The sequence below is a fragment of the Podarcis cretensis genome (genome assembly GCF_951804945.1).
Source record: "Podarcis cretensis genome assembly, chromosome: 10".
NCBI lineage: Eukaryota > Metazoa > Chordata > Lepidosauria > Squamata > Lacertidae > Podarcis > Podarcis cretensis.
In genome coordinates, this window is record NC_137179.1 from 22,889,258 (window position 1) to 22,907,970 (window position 18,713).

Sequence of the window (18,713 nt, forward strand, 5' to 3'; positions counted from 1 at the left end):
AAAAATAGTGTGCAGGAGCAGAACCATGGCACATGGGGAAGTGGAGCTAAACCCTTTCTTCCTAATAAATAATAATAATAATAATAATAATAATAATAATAATAATAATAATTTATTTATTTATACCCCGCCCATCTGGCTGGATCTCCCCAGCCACCCTGGGCGGGTTCCAACAAAGTATTAAAATACAGTGGTCTTTTAAAAATTAAAAGCTTCCCTAAACAGGGCTGCCTTCAGATGTCTTCTAAAAGTCTGGTGGTTGTTTTTCTCTTTGACATCTGGTGGGAGGGCGTTCCACAGGGCAGGTGCCGCTGCTGAGAAGGCCCTCTGCCTGGTTCCCTGTAACCTCACTTCTCGCAATGAGGGAACCGCCAGAAGGCCCTTGGCGCTGGACCTCAGTGGCAGATGCTCCTTCAGGTATACTGGGCTGAGGCTGTTTAGGGCTTTAAAGGTCAGCACCAACACTTTGAATTGTGCTCGGAAACGTACTGGGGGCCAATGTAGATCCTATGCCGCATCCCAGGAAAAAATGCCACCAGCACTAGCAATGGCATTTTCGCTGGGAGGCGTCATCCCCCTAAGGGACTGTAGCAATGGTTTGCGGCGATTTTTGATGGGAGTGATGTGCAAAGGAGAAGAATTAACACACACCACTCTCCTGCAAGAACAGAAGAACTGTTTGCTCGATGGGGCCAATGGTCCATCTGGACAGCATCCTGCTCTCCCAGCAGCCAACCAGATGCATGCAGGAAACCCACAAGCAGAACCCCTTGCACAAGGGCCCTCTCCCTTCCTCTGGTCTCCAATAGCTGGTATTCAGAAGCAATGTGGCTCCAATTCCAGAGGCACAGCATAGCCATCATGGCTAGTAGCCCCACCAATAGCCCTCTCCTCAGGGAATTAGTCCCATCCTCATTTAAAGCCATCTAAGTTGGTGTCCATCATCTCCTTCTGGAGGAGCAAGTCCCCTTTAATCTGTCCTAAATCTCCCAATGGCTGGCTTCATTGGCTGTCCACAACTTCTAGTGTTATGAGAAAGGGAGAAAAACTATCAGCATGGATAGTTCAGTTGGTTAGAGCATGGTACTAGTAATGCCAAGGTTGCAAATTTGATCCTTGTGTGTTACAGCTGCATATTCTTGCTTTGCAGGGGGGTGGACGAGATGATCCTCAGGGTCTCCTTCAACTCAACAATTCTATGATTTACTCCATGCCGCTGTGGGTTAAACCACAGAGCCTAGGACTTGCTGATTAGAAGGTCAGTGGTTCGAATCCCCGCGATGGGGTGAGCTCCCTTTGCTTGATCCCTGCTCCTGCCAACCTAGCAGTTCGAAAGCATGTCAAAGTGCAAGTAGATAAATAGGTACCGCTCCAGTGGGAAGGTAAACAGCATTTCCGTGCGCTGCTCTGGTTCGCCAGAAGCGGCTTAGTTATGCTGGCCACTTGACCCGGAAGCTGTCTGCGGACAAACACCGGCTCCCTCGGCCTATAGAGCGAGATGAGAATCGCAACCCCAGAGTCGGTCACGGACTGGACCTAATGGTCAGGGGTCCCTTTACCTTTACCTTTATGCACCATTTTATAAACTTCTATCAAGTCACCACTTACTCATCTTTTTTAAAATTATTATTATTATTATTATTATTATTATTATTATTATTATTATTATTATTCCCTGCCCATGTATCTAGGTTGCCCTAGCCACTAAAATGTTCTAAGTGCTGCAACCTTTCCTCACAAAGGGGACACTCTATCCCCTTGATCGTGACCAGGTCCACCCATGCAGGGGATATTTTTTTAATTAACAGCAAGATCTATTAAATGCCCGTATTGCATTTAAATCCATTTGGCCCCGAGTAGCCACCCAGGCAGTGCAGGAAGCAGCAGAGAATTACTACCTGGCCCGCAAGAGACCCTCTTGTACCTAGGAAGCCATCCACCATCTGATTGATTGTAGAAGCTCAGGGACGATTCAGACAATCTGATTTCTACCCAAGCAATAAGTCCAGCCGCCTCCAGAGAGAGAATCAAGGGGAATTAACTCACCTGATAGGGTCCAATCCTCAGTGGACTCAACAGCCGAAATCTCAAAAAAACATGGAAATCTAGTCTCTCAATGTGGTGACTGCACAGTCCATTACTCACTAGTTTACAGACACCAGGAGCCATGGTAATACTTGGTTCCCCACAGGGGCATTGATGGGTATTTAAGGGATTCAGGGCACAGACCCCATGGCCCAAGGATGGCCAACGTCTCTCACACACAGTACTTTGCAGTGTGCCCAGTCAAGCTATGAGTCAGAAGCAGGGGACCTCTGGGCCACAGGCCCATCTAGACCTGCTAGAGGGTCCAATATAGCCCTCAAGGCCATTTCCCTCAAATAAAAAATCCTGCCAATCAGCTGCCAAGACTGAATGACATCAGCTAAGGGATGGGGGTTCACCAGTGCTTCACCATTGCTTTTCCTACAGGGAATGTCCTGGCAAAACAGGACACCCCACCCCCCACCATGTGGGTCAACTTTGACAGTGGGCAGGACTGCCCATCTGCCAGTCACATGATTCCCCATCCTTGCTATTGATGAAGTTTTTAAAAATAGCTTTTAAAAGAGTGAGGGGCAGTAGATTCAGGACCCACTCACAGCTGTCAATGTTTCCCTTTTTTTAAGGGAAATCCCCTTATTCCGAATAGGATTCCTCGCAAGAAAAGGGAAAAGTTGACAGCTATGGACCCACTGCAAAAGTTCCCCTAGATCATCACCCCCTAACACGACTCCTGATCCGCCACATATCTGGGGGCTTCCATGTCTGGAGGAGCCATTACTCAGTAAAGAGTTATGAGGATCCACTTTGTGACAACCCGGTTCTGCTTAAATCCCTCCACCTGGCAACACCAGCAGTCAGCATTCACTGCCCGACATGACAGCATTGACGTCGTCTGACAGCCATTTTTTCCCCCTCAACAAGCATTGACTTTTGCAATTGCCTCATCCCTGCGAAGATGTCACATAACGTTTTGCAAGGGAAGGGTCAGTCCCGGTTCAGCTACTGTGAGAAAAGAAGAAGGCTGATCTTGCCGGTGGGGCGGGGGAATCACATTCTTCCTGGGGAGGGGGCAGGCAGACAGGCAAGTGACAGGATGGAGAACAAAATGGGAAAGAAGCACACAGGGGCAGAGGAAGGGGGGTGCGGTGGGGAGGGACCGCCCAGGTGTCTTTGCTGTGGGAGGTGACACCACCTCCCACCCTCCCACCACCCTCCCACGACTCCCAAGCCTACCCCAAGCCAGGGGGGAAGGGAGGAGCTGTGCCGGTTTGCCTTGTGCCAGAGAGCCAGTGTGGTGTAGTGGTTAGGAGCGGTGGACTCGTAATCTGGTGAACCGGGTTCAATTCCCCGCTCCTCCACATGCAGCTGCTGGGTGACCTTGGGCTAGTCACGCTTCTCTGAAGTCTCTCAGCCTCACTCACCTCACAGAGTGTTTGTTGTGCGGGAGGAAGGGAAAGGAGAATGTTAGCCGCTTTGAGACGCCTTCCGGTAGTGATAAAGCAGGAAATCAAATCCAAACTCTTCTTCTCTTCTTCCCCCCTTCCCCCTTTGTTTTGACAGCTGGGGGAGGCTTGGGAATTGCAGGCAGGTGGCGCGCCAAATGTGCACCTGGGAGGGCACCCTCCGTGCTCTGCCGCCCTCGGGAGCCCCCCCCCCCCCGGAGTACACCTACCCTGGGCAGCGTGGGCATATGCTCTGCCACTGGAAGCACAAGGGGAAAGACCTAGGGAAGTGCGTAATTTGCAACCCAGAAGATCAGAATTCTCAATATTTCTGTCAATCCTTTGCCAAAAGGGCGCCATCATCTCTAGACCAGGGATGGGAAACCTATGTCCCTCCAGATATTGTTGGACTACAACTCCCATCATTCTTGACCACTTTGCCATGCTGGCTGGGGCTGATGGGAGTTGGAGTTCTACAACATTTGGAGGGCCACAAGTTGCGCACCCCTGCTCTAGAATTATGCCTGTCTGGACTGACCAACTGAAGTTATTTACCATCTACTTCATAGCTGTCAGGGCAGGCAGTCTGGAATCAAGCAAGCATCAGACAGAAACTTCAGTAGCTGAGTGGGAGCAACAGTCAGTTTGAGACAAGCTACGTCTGTAACTGAACAACAGTTGTTCAGACTCTGGAGCTAGACCATAGTCAGAAACCTTAGAGAACTAGGTGAAAACCTAGTACTTCCCAGTATCACCTGATCTCTCCTGAGCTGATAGCTGCAATGCCTCCTTGTTGCGTACCCTCCAACATTTCTCTGACGAAAATAGGGACGTCCTAAGGAAAAGTGGGAGATTCCAGGATCAAATCAGAAACTGGGAAGGTTTCTGTAAATCCGGGACTGTCCCTGGGAAACAGGGACACTTGGAGGGTCTGCCATTGTCAGAGGTTGTAATCCAGTAACATCTCAGTAGTATCACATTAGCTACCCATGCCCGACATAGTGAGAACTATGTCTGGGCAGCTTCCAAAAAAAATTAAAATACTATAATACATAAAACATTAAAAGCTTCCCTAAACAGGGCTACCTTCAGATGTCTTCTAAAAGTCTGGTTATTGTTGTTCTCTTTGACATCTGGTGGGAGGGCGTTCCACAGGGAAGGTGCCACTACCGAGAAGGCCCTCTGCCTGGTTCCTTGTAATACCCTGTAAGGTATTGCACAGAAGCACCCTTTTCTGAAACCCTGGAGAGCTGTGGCCGCACAATCCTGAACAAGCAGGCAATGGCCTCTGACTTGGCAAAAGGAAGTTTCCTCTGTGTACACATTGTGCAAGTAAGCCATGGTTGCATCTCTTCTGTACTAACATCATGCATTTCTCCCCACCCCCCAAAGTACAAGGCACAGTTTGCTGGCCTTGCCTTGGGATGCTGGAAGGATTTCATACTCAGAAAAAAAGAAAAACACGTAAATCTTTCCCCAGACCAACAAAACATTGCATTGCACTCAGTCTTACCTTGGGGAAAAGAGGAAAGAGTCAAGCAACAATATGTGACAGATGTTAGACCCATCACTTAACGCATGATAGGAAAATACCATGGCAATGAAAGAAAGAAAGGGAGAAACAAAGAATTCCCACTAGCGGGTCCTTGTCTTAGCAGAGGGTTCATATTTAAGGAGGTAAACAAATGGTCACTGAAGCCCTTAGATAAATAAAAAAATTGCCTCAAAGGTGAACTGAAAACTTAGTTGTTAATAAAATAAATAGATTGTGACTATATATGGTTGAGGTATTATAGGGAAGGATCCAAGAGAGATGGCTGGTTGGCCATGGTTGAGAACCGGATACTCAACTAGATGGCCTTTTGGTCTGATTCAGCAGGGCTCTTACGTTATGTCCTTACATATGGGAGCAGATGAGCAACAGGGAGGGAATCATGTGGCTGAGAACAATGTAAAAGTTATGGAGGCAAATTCCACCCACTGTCATGAACTGACAAGACAATAGGGAGGAGGAAGAGGAGGAAGGCAATCCTGTGAGGGGTGTAGCCAGGACTAGGACACACTGGGGCAAGCAGGGGATGGGGAAGGGAGTACTCATAGGGTGACGGAGGATGACAAGGGAATGGAGGTCAGTGCATAGGAACCAGAGCAGCAGGACCTTCACCAGAGCCAGGGGATCCCTATCTCCAGAGGGCCCCTATCTCTGAGGCATAGGGAGCAGTGGGTGGGATGCTCCAGGAGGCACAGGCAGACAAGGGCCCACAGCCTAGCTGGCCAGGTGAGGCTTGCTAGCTCTAGGAGGAAGCGTGTGATTCATCAGCTGGAGTAGGCTTGGAACACGTAAGGTTCACATGTGTAGTCGAGCCCAGATGCTGCAATCAGCATGCAAAGTACAAAAGGAAAGCAGAGCTGAGGTGCAAAAGTGTCTGCTCAACTGACCATGTGGATGGACCTTTGATTGGATGCTCCTGGACCTCTATGGGGCTGTGCTTTGTCTTTGACTCTGGGCTGTATCCTGTTTGCTGCACTTCATACTTGACTTACCTGGATGGACCCTGGATTGTGTTTCCTGACCTTCAGACTTTGCTTGCATGGATTGACACCCCCCCCCCCGACTTTGAACTTTGGGTGACATACTGACTTGCCACCAGGTAGGCCAGGGGTTTAATAATAATAATAATAATAATAATAATAATAATAATAATAAATGTTATTTATATCCCGCCCTCCCCAGCCGAAGCCGGGCTCAGGGCGGCTAACAACAATAAAACAGTACAAAAGTACAGCATAAACAACACTCTAAAATCATTCATTATAAAATTAATTAATTCAAGCCACTGGCAGCCATTGGGCCAGAGCTCCGCGAAGATTGCCGAGGGAGGGAGTCAGGCTGTGCCCTGGCCAAAGGCCTGGCAGAACAGCTCTGTCTTGCAGGCCCTGCGGAAAGATGTCAAGTCCCGCAGGACCCTAATCTCTTGTGACAGAGCGTTCCACCAGGTTGGAGCCACAGCCGAAAAAGCCCTGGCTCTAGTTGAGGCCAGCCTAACCTCTCTGTGGCCTGGGACCTTCAAGATGTTTTTATTTGAAGACCGTAAGTTTCTCTGTGGGGCATACCAGGAGAGGCGGTCCCGTAGGTACAAGGATCCTAGGCCGTATAGGGCTTTAAAGGTTAAAACCAGCACCTTAAACCTGATCCTGTACTCCACCGGGAGCCAGTGCAGCTGGTATAGCACCGGGTGAATGTGATCTCGCAGCGAAGACCTCGTAAGGAGTCTCGCTGCAGCATTCTGCACCTGCTGGAGTTTCTGGGTCAGTCTCAAGGGCAGCCCCATGTAGAGCGAGTTACAATAATCCAGTCTGGAGGTGACCGTCACGTGGATCACAGTGGCTAGGTCAGGGCGAGAGAGGTAAGGAGCCAACTGCTTAGCTTGGCGGAGATGGAAAAATGCCGCCTTTGTTATAGCTGCAATCTGCGCCTCCATGGAAAGGGAGGTGTCGAAGATTACACCCAAACTCTTAACAGACGGTGCTGGCACTAATTGCGCCCCCGCAAGAGATGGGAGTTGCCCCCCCAATCCCATATCGTCCCGTCCCAGCCACAGGACCTCTGTCTTCAAAGGATTTAGCTTCAACCGGCTCCCACGTAACCATCCAGCCACAGCTTCCAAACATCTGGTCAGTGTGTCTGGGGCCGAGTCAGGATGGCCATCCATCAACAGATAGAGTTGGGTGTCATCGGCATACTGATGGCAACCCAGCCCAAAACTCCGTACAAGCTGGGCGAGGGCGCGCATAAAGATGTTGAAAAGCATCAGGGAGAGTATCGCACCCTGAGGTACTCCACACACCAAGGAGTGGCGCGATGACAATTCCCCCCCAAGCGCCACCCTCTGTCCCCGACCAGAGAGAATCGAGCACAGCCATTGAAGGACTGTGCCCTGGATCCCCATGTCGGCAAGGCGGTGGTCCAGAAGTTTGTGATCGACCATGTCGAAAGCTGCTGACAGATCTAAAAGAATCAGCAGCCCCGGCCCGCCTCGATCCAGCTGTCTACGAAGATCATCTGTTAGGGCAACCAGAGCCGTCTCGGTCCCATGACCAGCGCGGAAGCCGGACTGGAATGGATCCAGAGCCGATGTTTCATCCAGAAACCCACCAAGCTGTTCAGCAACCGCTCTCTCAATCACCTTACCCAGGAACGGAAGAGTCAAAACCGGGTGGTAATTGGATAGATCTAAAGGATCTAATGATGTTTTCTTTAAGAGCGGGCGCACCACTGCCTCCTTCAGTTCCCCTGGGAATGTCCCCGTGCCAAGGGACAAATTGATGATATCCCCCAGGAGGGCCCGCACCTCGTCTGGACACACTAATCAGCCAAGAAGGGCACGGGTCGAGAGGACAGGTGGTGGGCTTTCCAGCTCGGAGGAGTCTGTCCACATCGGCTGGGGATATCCGGTCAAAGTGGTCCAATACTGGACCCGAGGACAGTCGAGGGGCCTCCAGTTCCTTTATTGTATCCAAATTGGCAGGGAGGTCATGGCGGAGCAACAAGACCTTCTCCGCAAAAAAGCTCGCAAATGCCTCACAGCTGTGTGTCAAATTGTTACTTAAATTTGGCTGTCCCTCAAGGGACGTTAAAGACCTGATTATACTAAATAATTGCGCTGGGCGAGAGCTAGCGGATGCAGTGGAGGCCGAGAAGTAAGACTTCTTAGCAGCCTTCACCGCCATCTCGTAGGTTTTCATAAAAGCCCTATAAGATGTTCTTGAGGCTCCGTCACGGGCACCCCGCCATACTCGCTCTAGCTGTCTGAGGTCCCACTTCATTTTCCGGAGCTCCTTGGTAAACCAGGGAGCCCGGTTTCTGCGGGGTCGCAGAGGGCGCTTAGGTGCGATCTCATTGATGGCTGCTAGGAGCTGGGTATTCCAGCCCTCAAAAAGCTCAGTCAATGAGTCGCCAGGGGGAGCAAGGTCCCGCAATGCTTGGCAGAATCTATCAGGGTCCATCAGCCTCTGCGGGCGAGCCCAAATTGGCTCGCCACCTAAGCAGGGTGGGGGTGGAAAGTCAATCCTGGCTTTCAGAGCGTAGTGATCAGACCATGGCACCTTCATCGAAGGAGACATGATCACATCTATACCTATGCCAAAGATCAAATCCAGCGTGTGGCCTGCTTGATGTGTGGGGCCCGAAACAAACTGGGAGAGCCCTAGTGTCGCCATGGAAGACACCAGGTCCAGAGCCTGTGAGGAGGGAGTGGCATCAGCATGGATGTTGAAGTCCCCCAATACCAATAGGTTAGGGAACTCCAAGGCCCAGCCGGCCACCGCCTCTAGCAGGTCTGACAGGGTGGCTGCTGGTGCGCTAGGTGGCCGGTACACCAGCCAGACAACCAAGCTCTCCTCGGAGCCCCACACTAGGCCAACACATTCAATGCTGGGGATCGATGGTGATGGTAGAGCCCTGAAAGGACAATCTTCCCGGATTAATAATGCCACCCCTCCCCCCCCCCGGCCCACAGTCCGCGACTGGTGGAGGACGGAGAAACCCGGGGGCGCCATCTCTCGTAAGGTAACTGTTGCCCCTTCACGCACCCAGGTCTCCGTCACACAAGCCAGGTCGACCCCCTGCGAGATAAATAAGACACTCACTACCCTAAGACCAGGGCCAGTTTCCCTTCTCAGGAGTTTCTGGTGTGGGTGCCACTTCACCACAAACTAGAAAGAGGAATGTTTCAAGAAGCATACAAACAGTCTTCCCAGATGACAGGCAGTAGCCAACTAACCCATTTCATCTGTGTGGGGATTCCCACTTGTGCAATGGAAACTCCCTCCCTCCCCAAATCTGTTCTGGGGGTTTCTCAAGAGCAGATTTGGAGAGGGCACAGGGTGTATGCAGGGACTGGATGGAGGGGAGTTCCATTGCACAAATGAAGATCTTCCTGCTGACAGTATGAGTTAGCTGGATACCAACCAGATCTTCCAAGGCAATGTGCAGTCAAATGCATATGAACCAATATAATAAAGGGATGAACTGCAGCAATACAAAGTCATTCATTAAAAAGCTAAGGAAAGAAACAAAAATCAAGCTCAGAGCCCCAAAAACTGCCAAACGAGGAAAGGCAGAGAATAACTCAAGGTGAACAGAAGTGGGATTCTCAGAGGGGTCAAAACATGTTTTTTCAACCACAGATGGAAGCTGGTTTCACAGCTTGTCTTATGCACAGTGATATCTGCAGGTTGAAGCCTGCTCAGACCTTGTCTTGCCCCCTTCTCTCATGCATACTTTTATAAGAAGCCTATATGTGTTGCTGCAGATGTGAGTTCATCATTCAGCTTTAAAAATTATCAAAAACTTATTTGAGGGTAAATCCTACTGAATTCATTGGAGCTTACATCTGAGTAAGCATCCACAAGGTTGCACTGCATGTGTCCTTGGGATTCCCTGTGGTACTCATTCCATCTTCTCTTTGTCTAGTTCCAATGCGGACCTATTGGGGTACTCGGTTTTGCCCCTCATAAGCTGTAGGTGTGTATCAAAGCAATAGCTCAGAGTAATCCAGATACAAGCATTAAGAGACAACAAGACCAAATAAATTCTCTGAAGTGTATTGTGCAATCTCCAGCTGAAGTCGGCATCAAGAACTGGGATTCTTGCTTTGTACCATTTCCTCCTTCACGATGGACTTCATTTCCTTTCTCTCTAGAAAAAGATCTAACAGATCTCCTAAAGCAATTCATTGTGAAAGCAGTAGGTCAAAAGATCAGCTCCTTGGAACACTGTGTATCTGGAAATTCAGCTAGGAGTTCAGGAGTATTTTAAAGAAGTGGGGGGGGGATGTTCTAGGGCTCCATAATATCCCTAGGACCTCCATCTCCAACGTTCAAGCTGTGAGTGCCGTTACTTATGTAGCCAAAACGGCATGCAAACACACCCCACACCAGGGATGTATCATGATGTGTGGTTTGGCCCTTGAGATTCATGCTCCCCCTGTCTGTATCTTCTTTTATAGCAATATATAGCTTCATGTTATCCTGCTTGTTGCGGTTGTTTTACTGTTTACTATAATGCTTTATTGCTTTGATTGTTAGCCCTCTGTGAAACTAGTGTTTAAAAGCAGGATATAAATCCTTAAAAGTGTAGGGGGGTGTATTCTGCATTTCCAAGGAACTGATCCTTCAAGTGTGGCAGCACCTACATTCTGAAACTCTGTGCCCACTGGTATTAAGCAGGGCACCTTTGCTATGCTGTTTTCAGCAGCTGCTAAAACAGGTAGATTTGCCATGTAACGTAAATTTAGCATGGGTTTTAATGTTGTTTTATTTCATTATTTTATTTTAAAGCATTTATAAACCGCTAAGTGGTGTACAACCTAAAAACAGTATCATTAAAACAAAACAAAAATGCAAGACAGTGTTGTTGTTGTTGTTGTTAAACTGCTTCTTTTATTCTAAAACAAAAATGAATTACTAGAGGTGATGAATTACTCCTCCATTCCTACGCAACATGGAGGACATACTGCAAGCCTTAGAAAGAGCTTGCCCAGTTGATCTTAATAACCAACAGGGCCTGCCCTACCATTAGGCAAAGTGAGGCAACTGTCTCAGGTGGCAGAGGCTTTGGGGCAGCAATAGGAACCCCTGCCTATATCTCCCAAGATCCCAACCATTCCCCCTCTGTTGCCACATGGCCTTTACTGGGCTCCTTAATCTAACCCGCTGCCTCAATGGAGGATGCTACTGCATCACCAGCGTTGAAGTAAGATTCAGATGCTGCTTCAGCCAACTTCTGGATGTGTAATTGGAAGCAAGCATCTAGTCCTCCACCAAGGCTGACTGTGATGAGCAGCACATATGGAGGGGGAGGCGGCAAAAGGTAGCTCAAGATCTGCTGGCAGTTGTCTGGGTGGTATGCAGTAGATCATCAATGATTTATTTTGATTAAAAAATTGCAAACTGAACATCTCCCCTTCCCCACATTTGCCCAACCCTAAGGCATAGCTCAGATGTAAACAATAATAGCAAAGGTCATGCAATCACTGAAGTGGCAAGAGAATGAAAGTTGCTGTTATCAATATGAAAGAAAATGTTAACACAGCTATACATTGCAGAACATGGCAGGTACAGTCTGTCCTCTAGAGTCCTTGTTTCTGCACTGGATGAATGGCCACCATTCCAGCATAAAAGTCTCTCAGGGTTTGTTTGTTTTTTTGCCCTCCAGCCATTTGAAGTTTTTGTGTCAGCTTTTTAAGGATTTTCTATCCCCCCCAAAAAATATATATATTATCCCATTTTAGTTCGTATAAACTTTCTGCTTCTTTCCAGTTTCTAGCTATCAATATTCTTGAGGCCATTAATAACTAACCAATTAAATGTTTATATAATAATCCTTGGTTATCTCCACTGAATATACCCAACAATACTATTTCAAGTGGCGTTCCCCCCCTCCTCGGTTTTCCCAGTATTTTTAATATTTCTATAAAAAATTCATCCCAGAACTAGGTAACTTTGGCACAGTCCCACCACATATGCGTGAAGGAACTGTGAGCTGTACGTGACCTCCAGCAAACAGGTGAGTATGACTTATCAATTTTAGCTATTTTGTAGGCGTTAAATGCCATTTTTGCATTTGTTTCAAAAAAAATTATTTTAAACTAGCTGAGATTATTTTATAATGATTTTTTTCCCACATAGCCGCCCAATCTTCATCATGATTTCCCAGTTTGCTTAACAATAGCAACAACCAAATAGCCCACACATAGACTGGACTGTCTCAAAGTAGCCCACATCTTCTGCTAGGTGAAGTTGCATCTTATTGGTTAACACACATATTAGACTGCTGAGATGAAGAAATATTGAAGTAACCAGTAATGGATTTTAGTATGGAAGCTTGGTTCTCATCCTCAAAACAAATCCCTGTGCTCAGCGGCTACTCTGAGACATCATGTTATTTCATTCTAAGTGTATGTCTTCTGCATCCCTGTCTTCTCTTGGTGGATCTCAGAGTTTTAGTAAAACAAAACTTAGATCTCAGAAACCACAAGACAGACCTCCCTTGCTAAATGGGGCAAAAAAAATCATTTAGAGATCCTCATCCTAAACCAGCTCCCATTGACTCTGACCATGAGTTATGCTAACTGGGGTTGGTGGCAATTTGTTAACATCTAGAAAGCCACTGTTTCTTGCTTCTTTACAGTAGTGCTAAATTCTTATGGTGTTTGATGCTCAAAAATCACTCTTAACGCGTCTCATTTCATTTTATGCAATGGCTTGTGAAGGCTTTGCTCTAAGAGATTACCTGTATTATAGGTCTTATAAAACGTTTCAAATAAATAAATTGGAGTTGTGGCAGGGAAGAGTAGACAAATACCATACATTTCCTATTCGATGTATCAGACTCTTTTTTAGATTTCAAAAAATCTAACATACTATCACATTCCCATCAGTCTCAGTCTCAAAAAAAACATATTCTTACTATTTCCATTTTGCTAATGGACAGTTGAGGCCATGCACGGTTGTTTGCCCAAAGCTACTAAGTTAGCTCGTGCCTGAGGCAACTTGTAATGTAGATTTTCCAGATTTACACCTGTGTCAATATCTGCCCTACTTAATAGTAACTCAGCTGAATTAGACCAAAGGCCTGTCTAGCCCAGTATCCTATTTCACAATGGCCAACCAAACAACTCTGCAAAATCCAGAAGCAGGACATGCGGAAAATGCCCCATCTGCACTGTTATTCCCCAGTGACTGGTACTCAGAGGCATGTTGCTTCCCATACTGGTGGCAAAATAAAGCCATCAGTGCCTGGGAGCCATTGACAGCATTTGTCTAATCCCCTTTCAAAACAGTCTATGATGGCAGCCATCATTACACCATGGACTAGCAAATTCTATAGTTGTACTATGTGCTGTGTAAATAAATATTTCCTCTTGCCTTTCCTGAATCTTCCAACATTCACTTTCATTGGGAGTCCCTGGATTCTAGAAGGGAAAACATATCCCTGTTCTCTTTCTCTACAACACACACACTTTTGTTTGCCAGAGCCATGTCCCACTTTACTCACCTGTCCCCCCCACCCACCCAAACTAAAAAGCCCCAAATACTGTGACCTACCCTCATAAAGGAGTTACAGGAGTGCTCCAATTCAGACCCTGATCATTTCGGTTGCTCCTGTCTTCATTTTCCAGCTCTAGATTTGAGATGCAGTGACCAAAACCATACACAATATTTCAAGTGTGGCTGCACCAAAGATTTGTACAAAGGCATTGCAATATTGGCAGTATATTGCCAAGCTAAAAGCTGGGGGTTATTTGCACCTATAAGCAACAGAGACCTAAGTTACTTATCAAAAGAAGAGGTCTATCCAAGATGTAGTCCCATCATTCCTTTTGGTCCTACGCCAAGAAACCCAAAGCCTGACCTAGAAGAATCCTTGGTTTCCCTGCTGAGCCTGCCAATCAGGATGCTTGTTGTGATGACAGCTTCTGAGCATGGACAGTTGCCCATTACAAATTGCAACAGGGCCAAGAATGCATTTCATGAAGTCACTAATCAGCCGCTAGCTCATAACGCCTTCTAGCCATTAAACCTCAAAGTTGCGCTTGAACTCGAACTCATAACAAATAGCCAACAGGCTTCCAATTGCTCATTCATAAAGAATGTTTGATGTCAGGGTGTTGACCTTTGCAATCCTTTGTGTATAGCAAATGAACCAAAGTTATATATTTATGCAAATGCACTTGGAATCTATGCTGAAGACAAACATATTTTTAACAGAGCTTGAGAAGGATAAAGCTAGCTAAACAGAAGCTCTATAAAATAAAGGAAAAACCAGCCTAATCCCTATATGCAAAGAAAACCTTGCAGGTGATCGTTTAAATTCATCCAGGAACTACTGGAGGATATTCTGTTTTGCAGCAAAAAGATATAATGACGTGGGCAGAAACCAAGCAAAAACAATCCACTTGTTCCTTCACATACCGTTTTTCTAGATAAATATTTAACTGAACCTGCTTCATTATATACCTTTTTGCGTACTGTGCTATGAGCAGAAGAAATAATCCAAGTAGATTGACTAACCTTGTTGGCCAAATGCTGCATGAAAAAGGAGGAAATGATATGTGTGCGCTTTTTGTCAACATATGACTCTCCTTGGGGAGGAGGCATAACATTATTTCATTTTAGAGCTTTAACAGGGTACTTTTGCCAAATGAAATTCAATTATCTCTTTTTAAATAACCTGTAACCACTGAGCTTGAACATGCACATATTCTATCCCCACCTCCTGCTTGCACTTCTCCTTGCTTGCTCCCTATCTGATGTTTAGAGAAGTCTATTAGTTTATTCAGAAGTAAGCTAGCTTTCTAGCGTAAGATTAGCAACAACCAAAAATTAGCAGGATTCAGTTAATCGGGGTCAAATTCAAAATGCTCATCTGGTTATTTTTTGCACTGTTTATGCATTAAGTAAAGAGTTCTAAATGCCACAGTGATTTGTGGCCTTATTAAAAAAAATTATACAGAGCAGAAGATTTGAGAACCATGCAGACCCCTTCCTATAAAGTCTATAAGCCCAGCAGAATGTCTCGACCTTCATTTATGTTCCAAGTCAAGTCACTCAGAGCATAGCCAACAACCGTCCTTCCCACAGAAAAGAAAACTCTCTCAACTGTGATTGTTGGGCTAATGGGATAATCTAGTGGGTGCATTTGTCGGCATTGCACAGTATCTTTGCACCTGGTTTCAGCTTATTCAATAAACTTATATTGGACAACTGCTTCTGAGAAAGAAACCCTACCTTTAGCAATGAGCTCCTCCAAGTCCAGGTCAAATCCCAGCCGGTGGCATTTCCTCCACAGACCCATGTTAGTAGAGTTGTACTGTCTGTTGCACTCATCAACGGCACTCATGGCAAAGAGCTGCCTCCTGTTTCTTGCCAAGAGAAGTTTCCCTTCCCAACGGTCCAATCTAGACCTGCTGGCTCTGAGGGGCAGGTTGTTGTTAGAGTTATAAATGAAGCCGGGGTCATTCCTCCGGGTGGTGATGCTTTTGCACCGTTCCCTGTGCTTCCTGGCATCAGTTTCATACCAATGGTCAGAGCAGATCGCCACAGCCAGCATGCCTAGAGCACACAACGCTAAAGAGAGACCGGCATAGAGCAATAACCTTCCGGCAGCCATACCTTAGCTTCACAGAAAGACCATGGACATCTTCACTAGGAGGCAGAAAGCCCTTTGAACTGGATACCAGGTATGCGCCCAGCTCTTGGGCAGGTGTCACTGGACAGTGGCTTCCTTCAGTGATCACATAGAAGCAGGTGGAGATTCATCAAACTCTGGAGAAAGTGAGGAGAGGAAAAACTTATGCTCCAGAAGGAAAGAATCCTGGGCACTCATTCGCTTTTTCCTATGGGCAAGAGTAGGTGGGGGTGGCAAAATGGCCAGGAAATTCTGAAGCTTTAGCTTCAATCAGTCTGCTAAGGCGGAGAGGTCTTGTCACTGGCCAGGAAACGGCAGTCAGTGGTAAACAGCCATCCCTTTCTTGTGTCTGGCCATCTGGATCAGTCTACTGAGCCCTTGCAGACTGAACCCACCCAGAAATACCAGAGGGGGGGCTTTAGATAGACAGATATTCTACCTCTCTCAGCCCTTTAAGGGGGCCACATTCAAGGAGTAGAAACGCTTGAAAATCAAAGTCCAAAAAAAAAAAGCCCCAATCTTCAGCTTCCCAGCCTCCAGCAACCTTGCTTCTAAACACCAGGAAGCCTGCGATGTGAAGTAGAGTGTGTTTTTATGATGATGATGATGATGGTGATGATTTTGCAAGAATCCTGGTCACGGTCGATATGCTTGCTTGTTTCAGAGGACAGGCAGCGAAGGAAGAAAGCTGCCCTTTGGTCGATTTCAATCCTGGGCTTTTTCTTGAAACACACACACAACGCACATCCAAGCCAGTCCTTCTCCTTCCTAACGCGGGAGTCCGGTCGCCCTGCTCCGTCTCCCCAGAAGTCCTGCAGCTTTGCAGCAATGCACTGACATCTTGGTTCTCTCGCCGAGCCGCCGCCGCCGCCGCCGCTCTGCCTGCCTGCCTGCCTGCCTGCTCCTCCTCCTCCTCCTCCTCCTCTTCGCCAACTGATTCAGCGCGTTTGTTGTGCTGCGTTGCGCCCGTGATCACGGCAACGTAAGGGGAGAATCGGCGATCGCCGGATCACGGGCGGAAGAAGAGCGGCTGGGCTCTCGTCGTGGCCACCATCAGCGGCAAGGAGGCGCACCCACCCGGGCACCCTGCCGCCCTCTCTGTCGGTTCCTTCCCCGGGGATCGTGTGGCAGGCGGCGGGAGGACAGGCACGCACAGAAGCGCCGGGGAGCTTGGAGGCGCCGCGCGATTCAGCACCACGGACAGCGCCAGCTTCCTTCCGAGAGACCCAGCCCCCGGAATATGTGTGTGTGCTTCCTCCTGCTGCTGCTGCTGCTATTGCAAAGCTGTCCTCCTTCACCCCCCTCCTTTTTTCCTATTCTCCCCCCCCCCTTTTTTTTTTTTACACCGGGGCTTCCGTTTTCTGTTGAGCAAGGCTTTCCAACGTACAGATCCTATATATACAGACACACACACAAAAACAACAATGGGGAGTCTTCGTTCACTCCCCGCTTACCGTTGCAAAAAAGAAAAACCCCACCCCGATGAATTAAAACACGATGGTAAATGGAAGGAGGGGGCGCCAAGCAGGAGAGGAAGGGGGGGTAAAATTAATAAATAAATAACGCCAGCCGATTCCACTCAAAAGGAGGAGGGGGTGGGCAATAAGCCTTTGCCTTGTCAATAGCTCACGGTCTGCACCATTTCCTTGCCACACGGCCTGATCTCCGTTGCAAGCAGCGCTATCTTCCTTTGTAGGCTTTCCCTCCCCCTTTTCGTAGCAGCTTCCTACCCGGCGCGATCCTGCCGTCAACAGCTGGAGAGATTTTCTTCTTCAGACATTTTGCTGGGCCGGACCTCCTTCCATCCCGCTTTTCTCCTCTAACGGGAAGAACTCGCCCATTCTCGCCAGGAGGCTGCCGGGCAGGCGAGATAGAGAGAGCCGGGGAGCCTTCGCAATGGCATTGCCCTCCCCCCGCTTGCAGGGCTGGCTGGCTGGCTGGCTGGCTGGCTGCTGTTGCCCTTTTAATGCCCCCGCGCTAATAGCTCGAATATAAGAGCGGCTCCAAGTCTTCTGCCCACCTGGGAATCTCGCCTTCTTCAAACACGCCACCCTGCAGCCTTGGCTGAAGCCTACAGCCAGAGAATACAGAACGCCGAGCCAAAAGCTAGTGATGTCACCCATGCAGCGTGAGCCTCATTCCTTATTTCTCTAGCTTCCTTAAAGATAAACTGCACTCCTTCTCCGAGAGAGAAAATGCCTGGAGATTCGTCCTTTCCTTAAAGCAGGCAGAATAAAAACATGGCTCTGTATGCTGGGCTTCCTGATTTGGGGTCACCATGCCCTTTAAACCAGCCTAAAAACCCTAAATGGTCCTGTTGCACACTGTTACATGCACATGCCGGAATCTAAATATTTCAACATGCTTGGAAATCTGCAAATATGCACCACAATCATTGTGAGACGTTTTGCACAAAGGACCACTTTCCTGTACATTTTTTTTTGGGGGGTGTACACATGCACACACACAGTAGTGTGGTCCAAACGATCATGGTAGCTGAGTTGTCATATCTCAGCCTCAGACCCCCAGCTGGAAAAAGAAAAAGGAATATGGAGATTATGGTGCAGTTGTATACATGCCTAGTCTACTCACAAGTAAGTCCAGTTGAGTCTGATGGGGACTTACTCCTGGGTAAGTATATTGCAGCCGTAATCACCTACCATTTATACTGCTGGTGTGCAGATTAAGGAGCACTGTAAATTATTATGTATAGCCAAAGAGCTATATGTATTATTAATGAAACCAATACATAAACATATTCCAGACATGTATTTAGACAAATAGGGTTGTCAGCTACTCTGCATTTTCAGAGAAGTCCCTTGTGTTAAGAAGGACCTCACAGAAGTGCATAGAGAGAATTGGGCAAACTAAACCATACAAGGAAAGGAAGGTTTGTATGTAGGAACTCCACGGTGCCTTCACAAAACTTGTGAGAGTGTTGCAGTGAGGGCGGGAGTGAATTTCTGCTATCACCCAGATCGGTATTTAGGCAACACAAGCTGACTTTTTTTCCTACTACATTACATTGAAAG

At 47.5% G+C, this 18,713-nt stretch overlaps 1 protein-coding gene across 2 annotated transcripts in view; it reads right to left on the bottom strand.

Annotated features, from left to right (window-relative positions):
• Nucleotides 1-17,884, bottom strand: part of TMEM178B (transmembrane protein 178B) — a 276,992-nt gene extending 259,108 nt beyond the window's left edge. The window contains exons 1-2 of one of the 2 annotated variants that reach the window (XM_079993041.1): nt 15,282-17,884; nt 14,565-14,579 (exon numbers count right to left, since the gene is read on the bottom strand). In XM_079993041.1, the coding sequence (XP_079849167.1) occupies nt 14,565-14,579; nt 15,282-15,663 (397 nt within the window). In that variant the 5' untranslated portion in view covers nt 15,664-17,884. The remainder of the gene's footprint in view (nt 1-14,564; nt 14,580-15,281) is intronic. The other variant, XM_079993042.1, reaches the window with a different exon arrangement.
• Between the last annotated feature and the right edge of the window lie 829 nt (nt 17,885-18,713).